Source organism: Liolophura sinensis, chromosome 8 (assembly GCF_032854445.1).
Source record: "Liolophura sinensis isolate JHLJ2023 chromosome 8, CUHK_Ljap_v2, whole genome shotgun sequence".
In the NCBI taxonomy this organism is placed as follows: Eukaryota; Metazoa; Mollusca; class Polyplacophora; order Chitonida; family Chitonidae; genus Liolophura; species Liolophura sinensis.
This window is the reverse complement of record NC_088302.1, coordinates 32,229,040-32,251,746: the sequence shown is the minus strand read 5'-3', so window position 1 is coordinate 32,251,746 and position 22,707 is coordinate 32,229,040. Positions and strand designations below refer to the sequence as shown.

Below are 22,707 nucleotides of genomic sequence, written 5' to 3'. Positions count from 1 at the left end.
TATTTTAAGCACTACATCTTAAATAATTTAACCCTATCTGAACTGAAGTGTGCAACATTTATTTTTCATCCCTGTTCACGCTTGAATATTCTGTAGATTCATTTGTAACAAGAAATTTCATAGCCAAACATTAGTCCGCAGACAAAAGTCTACAAGGACTATCTCATTCACAAACCTGCGGATGTCTCCCATCCTTATTGACATGCGAGCAACACCTGCCCCGCACACCTCATCATGTTCGCGCTCCTTCTCCTCTTTGGTGATGCCCTTCTCATAGTGTGACAGAGCATTCATATAGTCTCCTGTGAACTCCAGCTGCTGGGCATACTCCCTAGAGATGTACGGGATCTGGTAGGGTGCCAGGGCTTTGGCCAGCTGCAGGGCACTGTCCCAGTGTAACAGGTCACGTCTCATCTTCAACATAGAATAAAGGACAAAACTGACGGCACTCAAATCCTTCCAGTAACAAATACGTTACAAGCCTGTTCTTCAATAGCTGTAAAATTGGAAACATGTGAGCAGCCTTTGTCAAATCTGAATCTGAACTTTAAATTTTAAACTATGCAAAAAAATAAAGTTGAAAGTTTTGACTTTCAGCAATTTTATGATATAAGTTAAAACTCACTTTTGGAATCAGCCCCAGAGGACAGCTGTTTAAAAATGTGGAGTAAAATATTAATTTTAGTGTGAACTAAAGTTCTATTTGTTATATCTTAGGCAAGTTCATGTACTGATATTAACAACTGGCTTAAAGGAAAAGACCTCTAAAAATCGAAGTAGACATCACTAAATAGACCAATTAACACTATGCATAAATATACTTTCATTTATGTTTTTATATTTTTGTGAAAAGAGTTATTGGCGTTCAAGCATTTGAATTCTAAGGTGGGCTTTATGGACCATACTGTCCACGGTTAGGAACTCTGACGACTCTGAAGTTTTCTCAACTCTAATCACGATACTGAATGCTGGAATTACTTTTTTTTACCCATCAGTAAAAGATTACTGAAATAATAATGTTCCCAAAAATTCCTTCCTTCTGGTGAACAAATGTGTCAACTTCTGGAAAAAATGTTGATGTGACGTCAGAGTTCCTAGACACCGTCAGTATGGTTCATAAAGCCCACCATAGGATTCAAATATTTGAATGTCTTTCAACACTCATAAAACAATCTAAAAAAACAAATGAAAGCATTTTTACACATAGTTTTCAGTTGTCCATACCAAGACCCTTTCTTCAAAGTTTGACTTTCTTTACTTTAACTATAAGTACACTTTTGAAACAACTTCCTTTATGATCTTGTACAGTTGAAAATTATAGCCTGTTTGTCTTGAAAATGAAGAATATAAATGATCAAACAATAATGCTCTGGTACTTTCACACCAGAAAAGAGGAAAACTTCCACACTAAACATAAAACGGTACCTCTAAAGCAGCAGATGGGTAACTGGATGCCAGGAACAGGTCCTGAGCCAGGTTGAAATCCCCAAGGAACATGGCCACATAGCCAGCAATCAAGTTACGGTCCTCGGTGTCCTGTAACATCAAACACAAGCACACATACTTAGGTACTCTTACACTACCAACCAGGCTAAAGTTTACCCACAGAATACCCACAGCCTGCAAATAGGTTGTCTGTGGTGCCCCTGAGGAAGGATTAATGTAGTTGGCTGATCATTACATTCATGTACATCCAAATTTATAGAGATATCCTGAACAGAATAAAACAAGTTCATATCAGTGAAATGGTAGTTGTCTTCTACAGTTTACTAGTGGCATGCCACTTTGGGATAAAATTCAGGACTACGAACATGGCATAAAAGTTTACCAACACTTAACATACTGTACCAGTGAAACCAATAAAATTCTGGATTTGTTTACATATTACAGATCTCCTTCAAAACTCATCTCTACAGCTTATTACAACATGATTTCACATTTTCATATGTTCAAAGGGTTGAAGAGCTCAAGAACAACTACGTCAGGGGGACATGGATTTAAATGTGATTACCTCACAGATCTATTACAGGTATTTCAGCAATACAAATTCACATTTACTAGTCCAATGCCTTCCTCGAATTAAAAAATAACACACACATATATAAGCCAGGCTCACAATAAAAATACACTAAAAGTGACAATCGATCAGTTAGGGGCCTTACCATAAGGGTTAAGAGAGAAGTCACCATTCCAACGTCACCAGCCTGCCTGTATGCACGAATGGCTGGAAAATGGATTGAGAATGAGAAACAAATGAGAGTTTCTCATTACTAAAACTTAAGGCAGTAAGGTAATCACGCCGTACTATTTTCTTTGAAAGTTAATCAAGAGTTAAGATTGGCAAAGAATTAATTGTATTACAAATTGACTAAGAAATTCATAAATGCATAAAACATCCGTTTTGTTTTCGAAGGTTCTTCACTTATACAGGTAAACCAGTTTTAGTCATTCTAAGTCATTTTGAACACTGTTTCACAGAGAATCTTCCATATCATTTTAATCTTTCTGCCTGGTTTCTCTTGGGACTGAGGGATCACTTTAAATGGTCAGAGAAAGATTTGCTGCAGCAGGAATATCTCCTTAGCCGACTAAGCGAGCAAAAAATGACATGTCACCTTCATTTAGCTCATAAAAAACGCATCATAAATCTCACCAAATTCAATGTCTAGGTTTTCCAAAGCTGCTCTTCCCACATCTGACCAAGCTTTCTTGCTGCTTAGATGGTGACAAAATATCCAACTGTCCTTAAACCTGGAAATACATACAATGTGTCCTACATGGAGCTTTAAGTAGTACCACCTAAAATCTTCAGTCATTCTATAATGAGTTGTACAAAAATACATAGTACAAGAATACATGTACATGGATTTAATAAGAGATAATACTTTACCACGATTTATTAAAAATAAAAATATTAAATAATTTGACATTAAAATCTTTGTGCAAAGAAAACTGTTTTTTTTTTCTTAATGTTTATTAACTGATCACGCAAATGTTAAACTTAGTCACTTTAAACTCATTGATCTAGAAACAAATCATACAATAATTACAACTAGGGCAACAGAATAATACTGGATGTTTTCTTTAAGATCGACATGTTCCCTTAAATACCCCACATGCTTACCTTTTTAACTGAATACATTGCTGTACTGCTTCTTCAAGCTGAAATATGGATAAGCACATAGGTAAGCTGGTTAAACCATACATTTACTCACCATAATTTAATAGTACATTTTCCACAAATAGCCCACATTATTCAATACAATCAATCTAATCATATCTAAGAAATACATTCTTCGCCATAATTTGCAAAATTTACTGTAATTCTTCAACCTTTTCCTGTCAACCCTATTCTGAAGGCATTTTTCTGTGTTGACTGACAAACTTATACTTTTTGAGCAGCCCTGAATTTGGCCAATCCACCCACTGAGCTGTTGTCTCCAAAATCAAACCAAAAATGTGTATAAATTGCATTGAAAGTTGCTCTTTCATACACGAAAAGGTTGAGGAATTGGAGTAAAGCTTTGTGCTCCTCGTAATGAACCAGTCCCTAGCCAATGGACATGAAGCCTCACATTCAAAATCCATTTTACAGGGACTTTGGAGTGAGACTTAAATGTGGACAATTTTCTGGTACCTGTGCATTTTACTTGATGCTCTTAAGTTTACTCAAATTTTTCAACCTGACAACTGTTGTAAAGGTACAATGAAATTCTTGGGTATAGGATTACACACTTCAACTAAATAAATATATTGAAATGCTTAAAGAGGGTATATGTATTATGCAGTAGTTTGTTAATCAAATCGTCTATTAACAACGAATAGCTCAAATTACTGCCTTTGAGTATTAGACTTGTGGCTGTATTTTTTATGGGGTCAAAATGATTTGAAAGTTTGGAAAAGTTATAACGCAACCCCACTTATAAATTTTGGGAACTTTTACATTTTTGAACAGTTGCAAATGTACATAAAAGATTTATGGTGAAGAATTCCATTATAAAGATAATTATATGGGCTATTCCAAAACAACAGCAAAAATTTGATTGGACTTGCACTGATCGCTTTTTTCCACAAATCTCTGGTATAAACTTTTTAATCAGTACACAATCATTCAGAAGAGACAGCCTTTAATCTCACCTTGTCTCGCTCCATTTCGCGTGGTTTCTCTGAGTAGATGTGAGAGTGAGTATCCAGGACTAGTGTCATCATCTTGCCACTCTGTGTCTGCAGATTTAACTCCCCATTGTGCAGCATCATGGGTATCTGCCCAAAAGGCAGCTTTGTTGTACCAGATAAATACACTTGGGAACCTGGTGACATTTAAACATAATATGTAAATGGTGTCAAATAATCATACTGACTAAGCTTTACTTTACATTCTGTAGTTTACAATTTTTAAAAAAAAAAAAAACATTTATGAATGTACAAGTAGGTAGCTCCCATTTACATATTTAAAGCTGTAATAACGTCATTTGGTTTACCAGTCACTTAGTTCACTAGACTGAGGTTTATTTTTTTTCAATGGAAAATTGTAATTATATAAATTCCGCTAAGTTATCTTATATAAAAACATACAAACACTAACAGGAAAAACATAAAACAACACAACACAATTCTAAAATTACAATTCTATATTCAATGACTTCTGAATTTACACAATATCTCGCTCACAACATACTGCCATATACTCTGAGGAGATAAAATCTATTTTAGAGTTCTACATAAAATGTCCGCAAACCTTGAAATACATATATAAAAGAAAATAATTTTGAATTTATAAATTGCAACAAAGAAAACTTTCTTCAAATGCAAAATTGCCAGCCTGGAGAAATTAGAATAGTCATTTTCACTTCTGTACATGTATACTATTTGTTCATGCAGATCTAGAAGCTAGACAGAAAACTAAAGATGCAAACAGAGTTAGACATTAGTCAGGCAAGAGAGTGAGGCAAGAGAGTGAGGCAAGCAAGTCAGGGAGGAGAGTGAGGTAAGCAAGTCAGGCAACAGCGTGAGGCAAGCCAGTGAGGCCAGCAAGTCAGGGAGGAGAGTGAGGCAAGCAAGTGAGGCAAGAAAGTGAGGCCAGCAAGTCAAGGAGGAGAGTGAGGCAAGCAAGTCAGGCAAGAGAGTGAGGCCAGCAAGTATGTACCTGAATAAAAAAAAAACAATACAAACATGTGCTACACATGTCCTTTTGTTCTCTCTACATTCTTAATATTTCTAACCACTTGCACAGTAAATGCAATGTATAATTTCATGGAATTTTTCATGAAGTAATCCACAGTGAGAAACTGGCTGTGACTAAAGAGTATAAAATCACATACAGTTTATTTTTAACAACTAATAACCACTCTGTACTGCAGTTCATACAGCAGGGCAATTAGTTAAGTCCTATGAAATTACAGATGACTTAATGAAACTATTTTTATATGTAAGCATACATCCATGCATGCAGCTGACATGATTTTTTTTCTATTAACCAATCATCCTTCTATACTACAGTTTGTACAGCAAGGTAATTAGTTGATAAAAATTTCCATGAAATTATAGATGATTTACTGGAACTATATGTATTTTTATGTGCAAATATATACACATACATGCATGCAGTTCAGGGGAGGTCACTGCGCTACATCAACATGCATGTACATACAGTCACCACTGCAACACAATGCCAACAGTACTTGTTAGGGTAGTTACAAGCACTTCTGAAAGCTGATCCTGCATTCTATGAGTATGCTGCACAACACACACCACACACTGTGCGCTCATACAAGGCCTGGACATCTGCAGCACCACGATGACAACACAACAGGCCACACCGGTGTTGTGTCACACAGCAGACTACATGCAGGTGAGTTAGTAAGGGTTAGTAACTTACGGAGCACTCTCTTCTCCTCCCCAACACCAGGGGAGGGGGTGTGAAGCCTACCGTTAACACTTTCATTGCAGAACACATAGGTGTAAATCTTCTCTTCATCATAGGTGATGAACACACCCTGAAATCAGACAATGTCAAATTTGCATTATATGTCTACCATGCATTGAGCTCACTACAAAACCTAGAATGATACAGAGCACCATTATATTTGTTTAGTCAAAGTCACCTACAGGTAGGGCTTTGCACAAAGGGCAATAACAGATAAAATATATAATTCAAATGCTACTCAGTAACAAGCAATAACCTTAATCAAAAAAAGCACAATAAATGGGAAGTAAAACAACACTGTTCAGCAAGACATGGATTTTTTACTCTCATTATATCTCTTCTAAATTTCTGTTTATTTACTTGATTGGTGTTTTACGTCGTACTCAAGAATATTTCCCTTTTACGACGTCGGCCAGCATTATGGAAACCACGCCAGAGAGGAAGCCAGCAAAAGCTGGACTTGAACTCACAATGACCGCATTGGCTCTGGGATCATTGCGCCCCACTGGCGTGTTAATCACCTAGCTAAGGTGACCCCAAATTCCCGTTTACTGTAATTCTTCAACCTTTTCCCATGCTTGCAAGGTGTTTATTCAAGCATATTCTGAAGGCATTGTTTTCTGTATACTGTTAAAACTATACTTTTTGTGAAGCTCTGAAATTGACCAATCCAACCAATGTAGTTTTGTCTTCAAAATCTTATCATAAATGTGCATAAATCGCACTTTTCTCTTTCTAATGCAAAAAGGTTGAGGAATTAGGGTAATATTAGTGTCTCTAAGTAATGGTAACATACTCTGTCCAGTGGCCAGTTTTCCCAGAGAACCCCCTGGGTGGTACTGGAGAAGTTGGGGATATCAATCACTTGATCATTCACCTGGAAATAGTGCAATACAAGAATCATACAGGAATCTGACTCACTGATGTGTCATAAGATATTGTTTGAAATCCTTTGGGTTTATACTTGGGTAAGTTTCTTGCAAGATATCAAAAGACAAATTTAAATACAGTGTAGCCTTGCTATAAGAAACCTCAAAATAGCGCACAATCGGATATAACATTACCCAAATCTTGTTCCCCCAAAATCTGTGGTGTACTGTCAAGAGAAAACAGCTAAAACTGCAAACGAATAAAGATTTTTCACCAAGAAATATACCTTAATAACACGACACCATTTGCTTCATTTCCTACTGCTGGTGTGACCCATGTGTTATTTGATATTTTAGGCTTAAGCTTTGAATATTATGTGAGCATAAGCAAAAAGAGATAGATTTTTCTATGAACAATTGAAGAGGTTGTAACTGGTTACAATTTCTTGGTAAGCCAGTTTTATTCAAAAAGCATGTGTGAAGTTGTTGTTGCAGCATTACTTCCCCATTTGTGTGGTTTCGTCAGTAATGCAGAACACATTTGGCTCACTGTGACAGGCATACCTCATAAAGGGATTAATATTTGCACACTTTCAGTAAATGCTGATAACTTTAATGAGCTTATTGAATGGCTATAAAGCGATGCGTGAAACTGCAGGGAGTAAGCTTTGACTTACCGGCATGCTGACATGTGAGAGTTGAACTCACGCAAACATTTGAGAATGGCAGGATATACATTAAAATGGTGAACATTATTATTTTTGTTTTTGTTCAGAAGCTATAACACGGGTCACATGATCAGGTTGACAGTCGTCTGCATTCTGCCATTTTGAATCTGAGGCATCTAAGTTCCAGGAGTTACTTCTGATATGGACGAATCGGATACCAAATGCATTGAAGCTTTTTTTTATTTAGAAATAAAATGGATGAAACTACCTTACTTGACTTCAGCTTAACTGTGGAAATGTTGACCGAGTTCTGAGATCAGCTCAGGCCCGTGATTACGCAATACGAGGCTGGCAAGGATATGATTTGTAGGACAGTGCTGAAATGCTTGAATCATTAGGTAACAAAAAACCTCATGCATTTATAGTGAACTAACAATAAGAAAGCCTTTGACAAAACACATTTTGCATCAACAAAACTTCATTCAATGTCAAAATCACCACACACTCGACCCCTTTATACTGGATCCCAAGGTCATTTTGTTATACCACAAGGTAGCCTATAACATGCTCAGGGAACCTGTCCCCGAAGAGGCGCGCTATAGCAAGGTTACACTGTACGTGCATTACGTATGTGGAGCAAAATACAAAAAAAACGTTAAATTGCTACAGATAAATGTTGCAAAAAAATTTTTACAAATCTTAAAGCTGGTTGCTAAGCCAGGCACACTTCTCGATTCAAACAGAAGCCTTGTTTAACAATCAATACATTATCTCCTGTTGATGTTGTGCCATTACCACACAGAATTAATATACATTTTCACGTCTTTCAACTCCAGAAATTAATTTGCCAAGACCTTTTTTATTTTGGTTTTGGCCTGTGACTAATGTGGGACATTATGAATTCACCCAGTCAACGTAACCACTCATTTGTCACATCTGTTTACTATTTGCTTGGAAATATATACTCCAGTCCTATAATACCCATTAAATACCACTTTTATGGAGCAACATCATTATGCTACAACTGGTTAAATGAAATTAAGTGTGCTTTAGCAATGCAGTACAGTAAATAAAATGGTGCGGATACAACAGAAAATGAACTCACAGGGTTGTAAATGTAGCCATCACTCTTGTCATCAATCAAGACCAGCTTAGTACCACTGTAGTTGGGAAATATTTTCTTTATTCCTATCATATGATGATACTCATTGACTTTCTGCCAGTCCTCTATGAAGAAGTACACCACTGTCCCAGTCTGAAAGACATAAGCATACAACAAAATCAGATAAAATGTAACCATGTATATAAAGCCATCCAACCACTGAAAGCCACATTCTGACTGCCTTATACTATTTTTCCATATGGCTGGCTTGTAAGCAGCCTATTTAGCTTGAACTGTCTTGAATCTATACAGAGCTCAGAAAAGGCTTGCATTATGTTACTGCCAGAATGGCACAGTCTTCTGAAGACCATGCCTTCTCACTTCACTCACTCATTTAATCACATTATAGACAGTGTAACGACCAGGTAAAGTGTGAAATAAACATATATTTGTGTTGAACATTCTCAATGTATCTATTTATCTGATTGAAATTTAACACCATATTCAAATTTTTTTTCCATTTAAAAAAGGCAGTTAGCTTTATGTGTTAAGGAAACCAATATGACAGGAGGGAACCACCAACCATAGGTGACAAAACTCATGACTTAGAACAGGAGGAGATGTTTCATACATGTCACCTCATAGCTAAACCATCTGAGCCAGCAAGGACCCATGATTTTCTCAGTGGTTTAAGGGATGATGATATGTTCCTCGATATCATGTTAACTGAGCTTCACTGCAAATCATGTGAAAGACGGCAAGCAGCCTATCCACTAACGGCAGCCCCGCAGTCAATTCTGCTAATAATAATATAGGAAAGAACTGAATAATAAATGTATATACATGTATGTACATGTAAATTAGTCACTAGATGAGACTATCCATGAGAGTCCCTGATTCATGAAGAATATAGACGTGTACGACACACAAAATTAAACACACTGAATATTTCAGGGATACTTTCACTTTCTATTTTTCTATTTTGACCGTAAATATTAAACATGGCTTTTCTTACATCCATGCCATACACCAGGAAGTCTTGTGTGACATCATGGCAAGTGATTCTGCCATCTTCAAGTTCCCTGTCAGGGAACAGCCGAGACTCTCGATCATCAGTGGCTCCAGTTGTCTCCCCTTCAATCTATGAAATGCATAGGTTTAAGGATGCTATTATTAATATCTCATAGCTTAAAATATTGAAAACGAGAAATTTTAAGAAAGAGAGTTGTAATACAAAAGAAAAACAAAAGAATGTAGAAGAAAGATCTGACAACCATAACAAGAGGTTCTTGCCTAGTTTACTCAAATCTCAATTAAGTGCTATAATGGTTAAAAATGTTAACAGCCATTTTTAACACATTTTCTTATATCCTCAAAATCAATGGACTTTCCCATGTTTGAGATATTGAGCCCCAGGTAACATACCATATGCAGTTGAACTTGACCCTCAAACAAGGCAGCAGCATACACAGAGTTCAGCTTTAAAGACTGTACGGTACCCAGGTACTCACGGTCCTTCAGTTTATCTGGACCTGGAAACAAGACATAGCTTCTACAGGACACTAAAGTAAGCATCCACAGGAACACAGGAACCAAGATCCATCTCCTATGAGTATTCTGATCACGGCATTAGGCATTAAGCCAAGCCTGTAGCCTGTAGGCAGAGGGAGCGGGGGGGGGGGGGGGGGGGGGACAGGGGAGGGAGAAGGGGGATGTAAACAAGGTGGGGAATGAAAGTTGTGAAGTTGTTATTCTTGAACAAGCTTGTTGTAAGTTTTATTTTAAAAAACAAGATAAGTGTAGACTGTACCCTATGGTCTAAAAGATTGAAAGCAAACAATTTGCTTTTCTATTTTGGCTTCATCCACCACCTGAGAATGTATGAACAAATGTTGTTTTACCCCAACAGAGAGGAGATAGAACCAGGCTCTGTTGTTCATGCCCACTGCCAGATGATCCGGGCCAACAGCCATGAACGACGGCTCAACGTCAATACACACTGTCACTGGTGGCTCCTGTAATCATACAAATATTATAAAATTCTGTCAAAAAGAAGAAGTCAAAAGTAGATACATACAGGTGCTGATAAACACTAATTCATATGACGCACACACTGCTTGAGCATTTCAGAATTAGCCGAGCCAAATCCGAGCCCCAGGAATTAAAGCAAGAGAATGACAAGCTCATTAAGTGACATGTCCCCAATCAATGTGTTATTCTGAGACAAACTGTCAATCTCATTATGTGACAGCACCTCCAAAACAGGTGTGACAGCCAGGGAATCAAAGATGGCCAAGAGGTGATTAACGCAGAGTGACAAAAATCAATCATGACTGTCCCTTAACTGACCTCAAGGCACTGGGTAAGTATGAACGCCATTCATTTAAAAAGTGTTGAAGATATCTCTTGTTTACAAGAACAGGTGTGACAGGTGTATGGACAGAAGGAAGAACACACGAAACACAGACTGAAACATGGAGAACATTTCCGTATCTCCTATTTTGTGTCAGGACACAAAACCTCTATCATAACCTCCCCTAGTTTGATATTTTATCACGAATAATGATGCTTATACCCTGAATCAGTCTTAATGATATTTAGCCTGTGTGAATACTAAGATGAGACGGGCAAGGGACACATGTCATCATCACCTGAGAAATCTTGTCCTCCACTGTGACCTCCAGCAGAGAAGTGAGATGTGCCATGCGGGTCTGACACGCCCCTCCTAACATCGGCATCTTGGTTAGGTAGATGTGTAGATTTCCCCTCTGTGTGGACACTGCCAGTAACTGTCCGTCATCCGTCCACTCAATCTTGTCCAGACCCCTCTCATCTTCCATGTTAATGATGGCATACATCTCCTTCAGGTCTGTCAAGTCATGGATCTTAATACTGTCAAGCGATACACAGACAGAGTATATATGGTGAGGTTTATATATGAAATGTGAAATTATATATGCTGAGTGGCTTCTAAAACTCTGGTCGTAATAACACAAGGCGATATGTTCATCTTCATGTCTTATGTTTATCATTAATGCATATCACTTTCATTAAGTTTAGATGGGTGTGAAACACACTCTGAAATACAGATAATGATAATAAATAATACAGAGCTTCTGTTTCGCATAAGTAAGCATTGATGTACAAAATATGTATAAATGTTGACACTCACAGAACATTCCCATTTTTTTTTCCTTTTTAATTAATGTTCATTAGTGTACAATTACCTACACACGACAGAAATAGAAATCAGTCCATTGTCAAAAAATTTTTATTAACAAAGTAATTTTCAACTTATAATATGGAAGCACATGTACATAGACTTTATAATGTAGTTATAAAATAGCAGCCTCGTAGTTGGTCATGTACTTCAGCTTTAAATTCCCCAAATACCTCAACACATATTCTTCACAGACAATAACTATGATTTCACAGGTCTCCTTTGATCTTACCAGTTATCACCACATGACGCTGCCTTGTTAAAACTAACTGAAACAGCAATGCTAGTTAAATTATCCTTATGGTTTCTGGCTTGGAACAACTCCTGAAAACATAAAAGCACATACAAGGTTAGTAAAGAATGGTACTCTTGAAGTTGGCTGTATCATTTCATAAAAACCAAAAAACATCTGAGATCGCATTAATATACTGTATTTTAGAAATCGGCCATAAAGCCAATGAACAACTTTGTTTTCAGCAGATATACGATATTCTCCTGTTGTGCATGCAACATCTGTTACAGTAATCATTTATATAATTTAAGCCATGCCTTACAGAGAATCACCACTCATTTTCATGCATCTGCCAATCTTACAGCATAACAAGCTTTACCTGACCAATTTCTTTCATGTGAGTTGATATGACCACAAAAAATCCCTGGGAAAACCCAATCATTATGTATCCATCTCCATACCTGGAAACACGAACATGCCAAAATGAACCATGTCACAACATAACATATGATTTTATACACACTCCACTATCAAACAATGATCAAAAAATGTAAAAAACACCAGTTCTATTTTACACCTGTTTATTGCGCTGTAATTCTTCAACCGTTTGTTTGCAAGATGTTTATTCAAACATATACTGAGAGCATTATTTTGTTTCAGAGAGATAAAGTTATACTTTTGGCAAAACCTTGAATTTGCCCAAGCAACCAATTTAACTGATTTGTCCAATTATAATAAGGTCCTTAAATCTCACTAAAAGTTGCTGTTTCTTAAGTGAAAAGGTTGAGGAATTAAGGTACATGAGAATAGATTTACTGGAAAGGGAGCTAGCAGTTACCAATCTGAAAACAACTATTTGTTTTTTGTTGCCAAGCATGACAGGTGCATATGAATGTCTAATTTTATGCTTACACTTCCACGTAATTCTGATGCCCAAAGGGTGACTGAGTGCAAATAAACTTCTAGTTATTTAGCTTGAAGAGATGCCTCATATGGTTTCTTCTAAATTTTATTTCACTGAATATTCCTTAAATTTTGAGTTTACTCACCACTTATAGGCGACTATGTTCCCATAACGTTGCTGGAATGCCAGCTCTATCGGGTTCTCTGGATCATTTAGGTTGTACATATACAATGTCTTCCTGCCGATCACAACACTCACCTGAAACATAAAATTTTTAATTTTTTTTTAACTCAATTTTAATAGCCAGTATGTGCACTCTATAATTTTCACCAAGATGTGACTACTCCATATAGGAACACCATAAATATAAATTGAAAACAAAATTTTATAACATTAAGAAACAATATCCTAGCAGAAAATTTTTAGATAGTTAGATAAGTACAGCATACATGTACATGTAAGTAGTGGTATACACTGTGGATGAATGGAAAGTCATTTTAAAAATTTAATCAAATCTTTATCCACTTACAAAGTAGAAATAGTACTGCTATCTTAAACAATGAATACCAATGTACAGTGTAAGTTCATCTTGTTTGCAATATGGAGCCACCATCTGTACCTTTAAGCACTTGACTTTATATACTTTGTAGAATGTCTGATAATAGTTTGGTAAACATTTATTATGATGTAAACTACCAATATAAGACCCTTTGTGTCTGAAGAAAAGAATTAATATAACATTATCATCACTGTCCACCACTTCTCATCTCAGCACTGATACTCACAGTATTCTCCCCAATGGTACTCCTCTCATCTCCCTTCATCTCAGAGAACTGGATATCAGCCGGATCTGCCCTCACAGAAGTCTGCCTAATGGTATCACCATCCACATTGCTGATAGAGATGGTCTTATCCTCACTACCCAGGGCCAGCAGGTTCTGGGCACTCCAGGCTCCACAGGTGATCTTCCGGGTGTGCTTCCCAATATTGGCACCTTCCTGTAAACAAATCGTGTTTTGTAAGCAAATATCAATTCCTATGTTCCTCTACCAACTCATGCTCTACAAACTTAAAACAGATAAGGATTAAAGAGAAATATATAACTGTTAAAGCATGTGACTAGCGTGTTAATCTTATTTGTAGTTGATTTACATACGGTAAATGACCTAAGTTTCGCACGAGTTACTGTTGTTTACTTTTGCACGATCTGAGTTGGCGGCAAGACGACAGAAGAGAGTGATTAGCTCCAACACAGTGAATCCTGGGATACACTTTCCGAGTCCCAGGGCGAAACTTTAGGTCATTAACCATAGGCATATGTATACTATGTCAGGTATTTCTTAAGGATTCACTGATTCTTTTATTTATTTCAATGACTAATTTTCAACAGTGAAATCCACAAATTCCTTGTCCAAGGCTGAGTTTGATCACTGCCCCTTGATGTCTTAATGATTATAAACAGCTTAACCACTCAGCCAGCACTGAATGCTACAAAAACTTAACACTCAAATTCACAACTATTCTATGGAAGGAGAAATCCTGATACATCAGCAGAATCTACATACCATATTATGAAATTGATTAACTAATTACTTTGACCCAGGAGCCTCTCACAAATATGGTCACTGTGAAGTCCAGTTCATGCGGGCTTTCTCATATGTTAAGGTAAACATCGAGCAGATGATTGGTTCCTCCCACATTTTGCGGGGTTTCCTTCCACCATAATGCTGGCCACCGTCATATAAGTGAAATATTCTTGAGAACGTCATAAAAACACTCATCAAATAAATAAATGCTGATTACCTGCTTTTCGAAATTACGATTAACCATAATCATCTTCAGTATGGATCTGTTATCTTACCTTGTTGTCTGATGGTTGTAAATGAGCAGGTTGCCTTTGATGGTCCCTATAGCCAGGTGAGGACCAGTCTTAGACCACAGCAGGAATGATAAAGGGTCCCTGTTAACAGACAACATTCAACTGCATCAGAAAAATTCATTTTATTATATCACTTAGATGCTTTATATCACTAGCACAACTGTGACAGTTATGCTTCCTTACGGGTAAACCGAAAAGGCAAAAAAGAAAAAAAACAAGAAATATATGGCCATAAAAACTTCTCTTGGAACCCATCCAATATCAGAATCATTGGCATTAAACCACATATACTGCACTCTAAAACTGTTTCATTTCCATAGAGCTGCTTGTAATTCCCATAATAATGTTAGTAATATATTCATAACTATCTGAATAAGAATGCACCAATGGTATTTATTTATTTATTTGATTGGTCTTTTACGTCTTACTCAAGAATATTTCGCTTATATGACAGCGACCAGCATTATGGTGGGTGGAAAGCGGGCAGAACCCCGGGGGAAACCCACGACCATCCGCAGGTTGCTGACAGACCTTCCCACGTATGTGCACCAATGGTAATGTAACTGTGCACAATACATGTATTTACATTCTAGCTCAAAAATTAGATATTTTAGGCAATTCTTTTTACCTAAACAGATCTGTCAGATCAGACTAAGGTGCTCATGATATTAAACTGTCCGCGGTGAGCTGTGTAACTGAGTTTACCTTAAACCACTGTCGAGTTGGGTTGTTTTATGCGTGTTGGCATCCCAAAGGAAAACCCCAGCTGTCTTATCATTGATCACAGCCAGAGTATCACCATCCTTGTCCCAGCCCATTCCAGTGCACAATCTAAAATACAAAGTTATACATGCTATCAAGATCTTAAAATGATAAGAAATAACAGATATTTAATAAGGATTAATTGAAAATGCATATTACATAACAACCATGCTGATTTGATAATAATTGTACATATGCGTGTTGTCAAGATACTTTTACCTCTACCTTGGACTAAAAGAAAAACTCAAAATAAAAGAATTATTCTGGTTTAAACACTGGAAAGAGCAAGTTACATCAACGACCAATGACAAAATTGTCAAGGTTTTCATTTCCTTACTGCATAAATACAAGTGTACTTTCACTAACAATGAATAGTGAAGGATAATTAAAGAATAAAACAGTCAATGTGTTACCACAGCTTTAACCTATTCCAGTCTCTTCTTTCAGCAAACAATATTATTTGACGCACACAGTTTGGATGATACAAGACAGCACTCACCCTGGGAGACTGATTTCATCAATGATCTCACCATGACGATCATATATCCGTACAACACGGTCAGACCTGAAACAGACAATGCAATGGATAAAGCAACACTTCCCTTCTTATTTTTGCTCTCACTCTCACATTTCATCACTCAAAATCGTTAGTACAGCATATAATCATCACTAAGTACATTAAAAGTGCAATAAAGTTCAAAAGTCCATTTCCTCGATAGTATAGAAGAAAAATGTATCACAACTAAAACAGTCATTACTCTTTCATTACCCAGTAGTGGAGAGATAATTGCCATGAGCCCTCTGCCAGCGATAGATGACCGGTCCCTGTCCATGGGTCTTCTCTGTTATACTGAATACTCTCTGCAAGTTAGAAAAATGCAATGCATTAAATTATGTTGATCTGTCAGAACCGTAGCAAGCATATCTATATTATTAAAATTAACTATAAAGAAGGAAACTAAAATATTTATCTAATTATCAGAACAGAAACTTACAGTACTAGTACAATAAGTGTATATCGCAAATAATCATAATATAGTGTACATACACATGAAGAAAAAAGCTTATTTACCTCTATTAATTCAGCGAGCTAACTGATCTTCCTCCATATTTAACATTCTGAAATTTACCTTGTGGGTTAACATTTAGCCGGCCTCCAATTCTTTTGTGTGTGCATGGCTCCCAGCACGCTGGCCTGCCAAGCAGGTACAGCAAAAGTCGGACTTAGCCGGAAGCAGGTGTATATTTGTTTCATGATCTCCAGAGCAGACACAGCGTCAACTATTTTTTTTTCTGTGCTTTGCCTAATGGTTAATTCTATCATACTTTGGCTTTTTCCTGCTAGATGCAACATTGAACATCAAGGGGTAAAATGAAAGATGTTCGCTTCGCTCTCATCACAACACTCGACCTTGAGCGAAGTCATTTCCTAGGGAGTTCTCACAGGTGTTAATCCCACTTGCCAATTAAATTCATTAACAAGGACAACAATACAGTCACGCAAATAAATAAACACAACATGACCGCACTTACAGAGAGATTATGCATACATGCTTCACCCCCTGCGTTGAGTTCACAGATTTGTTGACAAGTGAATGAAAGCGTGGAGAGGAAAAGTGTTATTTAATCGCGCTTCAGTTGCTCAGTATGCCTGCCTAATAAATATGTAAAAGTTTAAACTAGGCATAATAAAATAAAAATAATTATGACTATTAGGACTCTTTATCTAGTCTTTGTTGTTCATTTTAGGCCGGTAAATGTGGAAGAGAATTTTAGAAATGGGATCTGCTAAACGTGCTAAACTTTCAGAGTTTACATTTTTCTTCTAATATAATAACTCCATGTGTTTTGCAAAATATGCAGTTACTTCCCTTCAGTACTCTGTAGCATTTAAGTCCGATTTCGTATATTTTACACTTCAAAATTTATGTTTCACTTTGAGGGGCAAATCTTCTTGGAAAATGAGTCCAAAGTGTACTAAAATGTGGATATTTATGAATATGAGATAAAGAATAGCACCGGTATCACTAGAACCGATTAAACAAATGTGTGATGCATATGAATATCACTGCATGAAAATGTCTTGCACTGCATAAATGCTATAAAATGGCATATCAGAAATACCAGATAACTATCATACTCTATCATAAGTAATAGAGGTGAAGCCAGTCAATGTGTCCTCATGAAATACAACACATGCATGTGCAAATTTAAGGCAATTCTTGAAGGACTGTGACATTTTTTCTCTGGTAAATGTGAGGTGTTACGGAGTGCATAAATTACAATTCATATCGTGGCCAGCAATCTTGGAACATCTCGCATTTAAAATCAAAACATGGCAGGCCTTCAAGAATTTCATTTGCTTTGCTCAAGACAAACGAAACCTGTTTGAACCACAAATCCGTGTTAATTTCCACAATCGTGAGTAAATGATATTACAACCATTTGCCTTAAAACAGAGGCACGGTATGTTCAAGAAGTTATTTTGTCAGTGCAACATGACAACTAACACTTCATGACGAGTGTTGTTGTTGGGGAGTTACATTCTTTCCCATTTCGGCAATAAAGCTCCCAACTGTGAGATATACTCTATCATTTGCTGTCATTGTCATATATGGCAACGTCGTAGAGAAATGCCGCGATCGGTGAGAAATACTTACTTTCATTTTCTTTGGGTTTTTTTTGGTGCAGCGGAGAAAGAATTTTCAGAAGATCGGCGTCAAAGTGAGCATGACAACTGCCGCCGCCGAGGAATGTCAAAACATGCGCAGAGCCTATTAACTGTTGCTATTTTAACTCTGACACAGAAGAGCTCCCTGTAAACAAACCCACGCTACGGTGTTGGTCACATCGGCCATGGGTTATATTAGTGTTTCAAAACGCTCCCGACTTTTAATACTTTACCTTGATTAGGATTCTATTCTGACTTTTGCTTACTGATGATATACTTGCAAATATCACTGAAAGATAAACTGTTGTTATATCACTGATGCAGGTACCCGGTTGAGATGCATTTCCTTGCCGGCTTTCAGGTCCCGATATTCTCGTCTCTTTCTGTTGCTCGACTCGCCTCTAATTCTGCCTTCAGCTGGGCACGGGTGTTTACCCGTGTAATGCCAGTCTTAAACGTTGCCATTGCAGACCTGAAACAAATGATCAGAACGACCATATGCTATAATCAGAAGACTCTAAAACAAGAATGCTCTGGTATATAAATCTAACATCAGAGATCGAGTGTTTTAACATATGTTACCGAGAAGGAAAGGGTACAGATGCAATCTGGGGCTAATGGATGCAATGATCTGCAAAATGAAACAGTGTATTTGATAAATAAAAAAAATCATAATTAAGGGTGAAGAATATCTTTCTTCCGACTAAGATGAATCCAAAAGGCCCAAGAGCAAAAGGGCCGTTGGATATATGTGATATGTAGGCCTATGTATATAAATTTATAGAATTTCATGCACTAGTACGCCCTACACATGTTGAAATGATTTTGATTACAGCAAAATATACATCCCATTTGCATCTGTCGACAGTCACTGGGTCCTATTGCTGGTGCATAGTCCGAGTTATTGTCTGAATTCAGTACGTACATGCGACTTTTTGTTATTTGTATGTTTTTATCTGCGCTTTGCGCCATCTTCAGAGAGCCCCTATAGATATGACGGCAGAAATAGTTTATAGGCAGAAGCAACAGGGTATAGGGCCTGTGGAGCGCGTTAAAGTAAGTAGTACGTAACTCGCCATGAAGTATACGTTGTGGGTATCACACTGTCATAAAATTATTGTAAACACAGTGGCAGCTGGATTCGAACCAGTGACCTTATTGGCCTACTTTACGGTACCTTCGCTCCGATATCATTTTGAAGTCACAACAGTGACGTAGTTAATTCAAAATATGATTTTGAGTTAACAATGCCTTGCAGCATATGGCGATAACTATATTATACCATAGTTAAGTGACAAAACTGAGAGGAGAACGTTTGTCAGTAGATTTTTGTGAAAACATTCCGTGATATCTATACGCTTTGCAACAAACTGATTCGCTGGAGATTGAGCCATGGGCTGGAAATCTGGCATTATTTGATCCCGCCATTTAACCCCAGCATGTTACTTTTAACAACTGGACTGGATCGATAAATTGTATGTGCCATCAATGGCATTCTATGTACGGGTACATAGATTAAAAACTTGCATGTTTGGGGTAATTATATGCCTTCCCACTGAAACACCCATCTTACCGCAAAATTTTCTTTCCTACTAAAATGAGTTGAAAAACATATGAATTTGAGGGGGAGGGAGGGGGGGAGGGATGTTTTTATTCAAAGCAAGCTGCTGCTGGATTATTATTATTATTAGACAAGTCAGAAGGACACAGATACATTTAGTAGTATCAAGAATAGCACAACGAAATGCTATTATATCTATAAATACACATAATATATATGACACAAATCAGTCTCAGGTAATATGTCTTGCAGGCGTATCAAACAAAAAAACTGCATGACATATCAAACCATTTCCTTCGATCGGAATCCATAGCAACGCTGTTGCGAACGCTGGCAAGTTGAAGCCTCGTTGCACATGCACGAAAGCAAGCGTACAGCTATTTGTCATCTGTGATAGTCAATAAATGATTCAGTGCTCCTCGCAGCGTGGTGACAGTTGTGGCAAATTAATACTGCTGGGTAACAATGAGCGAAACTCCAAGAGCTGAGGCCATGATACAGTTCAATTGTAACCATAAACTGAACAGGCACGCGTAGACTGTGATGGAAAACCAGCCAATCAACAATTGCAGGCTTATGCAAATTTATTGATTTGTTTGATTGTTGCTTTACACTATACTCAGTAGATTTTTTGGGTGGAGGAAAGCATAGTTCGTGGTAAAACCGACCTTTGGCAAGGCACTGACGAACTGCATGTAACGTACCTAGATATGCACACATTTTTTTTCTGGAAGAAAAGTGGTATTCAAGAAACGTTAGACTGAACAAAAGGTTACACGCGAACGTCGCTGGCCACTTATGACACCTGGGACTATTATAACAGTTATATTAATCCCAATAAACACCAAAAACTCACGTGCAGCAAGTGTGGGGAAATCTACAAATTTCTTGTCCAACACCGGTTTTGAACAGCCATCTCATGTGTCCGAGCGATTGAAAGACTGTATACAAAACTTACTTTATGGGGAGTATGTAACGAGGAAAGTACTACAAGTTACCTGATAACAGCTGGTAGGTGACTACAAGTACACTATAGCATGCAGATATATAATAAGGGTGAAGGGGGAGGTAAGTTGTCAAGGTAATGAACAATCTTATTTAAATTAAAAACGAAATATTCCTGGGAAGCCTTGAAAATCTGAGTCAATAATGTTTAAAAAAAGACTTTTCATTAGTTTTCTTCGTTGTGGCTATATCAATATATAGGCCTATTGGCTTATTTGCTTAGCTTCACGCTCAAGGACTATGGCGCCGGTTTATATGGATAGAAGAAGCTGGATTTTCTGGACTGTTGAAAAATACATCGACCTTTGGCAAGTTACTGACGAACTTTCTCACGTGTGGCGACACATATGTACACTATATACATGGAGTGTTGAATGATTTAACGAATGTTAGACAGCGCAAACGGCCACACGAGCACTGAACGAGCTTGCTGTCATCAACGCCCCACTAGCAGTGAAAGCAAAGGAATCTGCAAATTCCTTGTCCATGTCTGTTTTAAAACGCAATCTCGTATATATTCTGCAAGTCAAGTGACACAAAGAAAGGCGGATAATGCAGGTTTGGTACTGCATCAACAGGTTATGGCTACCTTGAGCATTTTTCTAACTCATATACTTGGCGGACTATCATCTTGAAAGTGTGGAACATTTGCGCTGGAAAGGAGTGAGCAAGAATACTTGGAGTTTGACATCGTACTTAATAGCGCTGGAAAGGAAGCGAAACCCATAAGTACATATGTTAGACAATGATACTTGCTTATCTTTATATATGGATATGCAGGCTAAGAAACGCACGATCTCAAGCGCTCGATTCGCACTGCATACTTGGCCCTATATCTCATAGATCTGCAACTTATCATAGCGGAAACTTACCTTGTATACAAAGAATTGTACAACGAAGTCGCTACTATACTTGACTTCAGATTCAGAGGATGATGCCAGTGTACAGAACACCGATCTGATGGTACTAAATATGCTGGCATTCTTTCATAGAGTAGTGACCCGTCGTGAAAACTTACCCTCAAATTAAATTAGTATACCAACGTCGTGAAGCTATATACTTGACCCCAGATTCACACTGGGGAGTCTGTTGATGATATCTGTGCAATGGGCGGATACCATTACCCATCAAGATCGAGCCTCATCTTGAATCTCTGCCAGCTACCTGGTCCGATCCGCACACACACGGATATATATGTACTACACAAGAACTTCCAGACATGGCTCTGTTGTCCCGCGACCTGAATCAATGACAAGACATTGGTACTTGGCTGATTTGTTTGCCTTCGTGTATTGACATTGAAGTCGTGATTTCCAATCCACGCATTTGTTCTTCAAATATTGGTTTTCTGTTACCCTTGGACATCAGCGGACCATCCTTACATTTGTCATACGCGTCTATAACTCTATTGCAAGAATATTAATGATTGCAATATACGGTTCACAGTAATATACGTGTACAACTGTTTATAATCAGATACGCGTTTCGCATGGCCATTTCTCTGCGCACCGATGGATTTGCATCATACTGGAACTGTAAATTTGTATTGTACCCAAATATTTAGTCAACGCATAATTATCCATTATGTAAACATGTAAACATGTATATGCGTACAGATATTGATTTTCACTGTGACAGTATCACAGACGGAAGGCTTTCCATCAATAACAAGACCACTATATGTGCAAAAAGGTCAGGCTTACAGGATCATCAAACAGGGCTTCTCGTTAAATTCAGGGAAATTTGAGTCGTCTTTGACGAGCAGGAGTGTAAATGCCAAGTGTTATCGGACGACTTAAATCGATCAATAAGAGCATATCTGACTCCCCGAACTGAAGGTTTTTAGTTTGCGCAAGTTGGCGTCATGAAAAAGCATTACATGGTCAAATGGATAAATTTCCCAACTGA

At 37.5% G+C, this 22,707-nt stretch overlaps 1 protein-coding gene across 1 annotated transcript in view; it reads right to left on the bottom strand.

Annotated features, from left to right (window-relative positions):
- LOC135472175 (WD repeat-containing protein 19-like) overlaps positions 1 to 18,680 on the bottom strand; it is a 33,211-nt gene extending 14,531 nt beyond the window's left edge. Inside the window, 23 exon segments of the mRNA XM_064751551.1 lie at positions 176 to 414; positions 1,426 to 1,536; positions 2,163 to 2,224; positions 2,654 to 2,751; positions 3,125 to 3,162; positions 4,138 to 4,310; positions 5,879 to 5,996; positions 6,723 to 6,803; positions 8,569 to 8,718; positions 9,581 to 9,706; positions 9,991 to 10,098; positions 10,467 to 10,580; positions 11,217 to 11,457; positions 12,018 to 12,109; positions 12,397 to 12,478; positions 13,067 to 13,179; positions 13,707 to 13,906; positions 13,909 to 13,919; positions 14,783 to 14,881; positions 15,506 to 15,631; positions 16,062 to 16,127; positions 16,332 to 16,423; positions 18,562 to 18,680. Coding sequence (XP_064607621.1) covers positions 176 to 414; positions 1,426 to 1,536; positions 2,163 to 2,224; positions 2,654 to 2,751; positions 3,125 to 3,162; positions 4,138 to 4,310; positions 5,879 to 5,996; positions 6,723 to 6,803; positions 8,569 to 8,718; positions 9,581 to 9,706; positions 9,991 to 10,098; positions 10,467 to 10,580; positions 11,217 to 11,457; positions 12,018 to 12,109; positions 12,397 to 12,478; positions 13,067 to 13,179; positions 13,707 to 13,906; positions 13,909 to 13,919; positions 14,783 to 14,881; positions 15,506 to 15,631; positions 16,062 to 16,127; positions 16,332 to 16,423; positions 18,562 to 18,576 — 2,555 coding nt within the window. The 5' untranslated portion in view covers positions 18,577 to 18,680.
- Between the last annotated feature and the right edge of the window lie 4,027 nt (positions 18,681 to 22,707).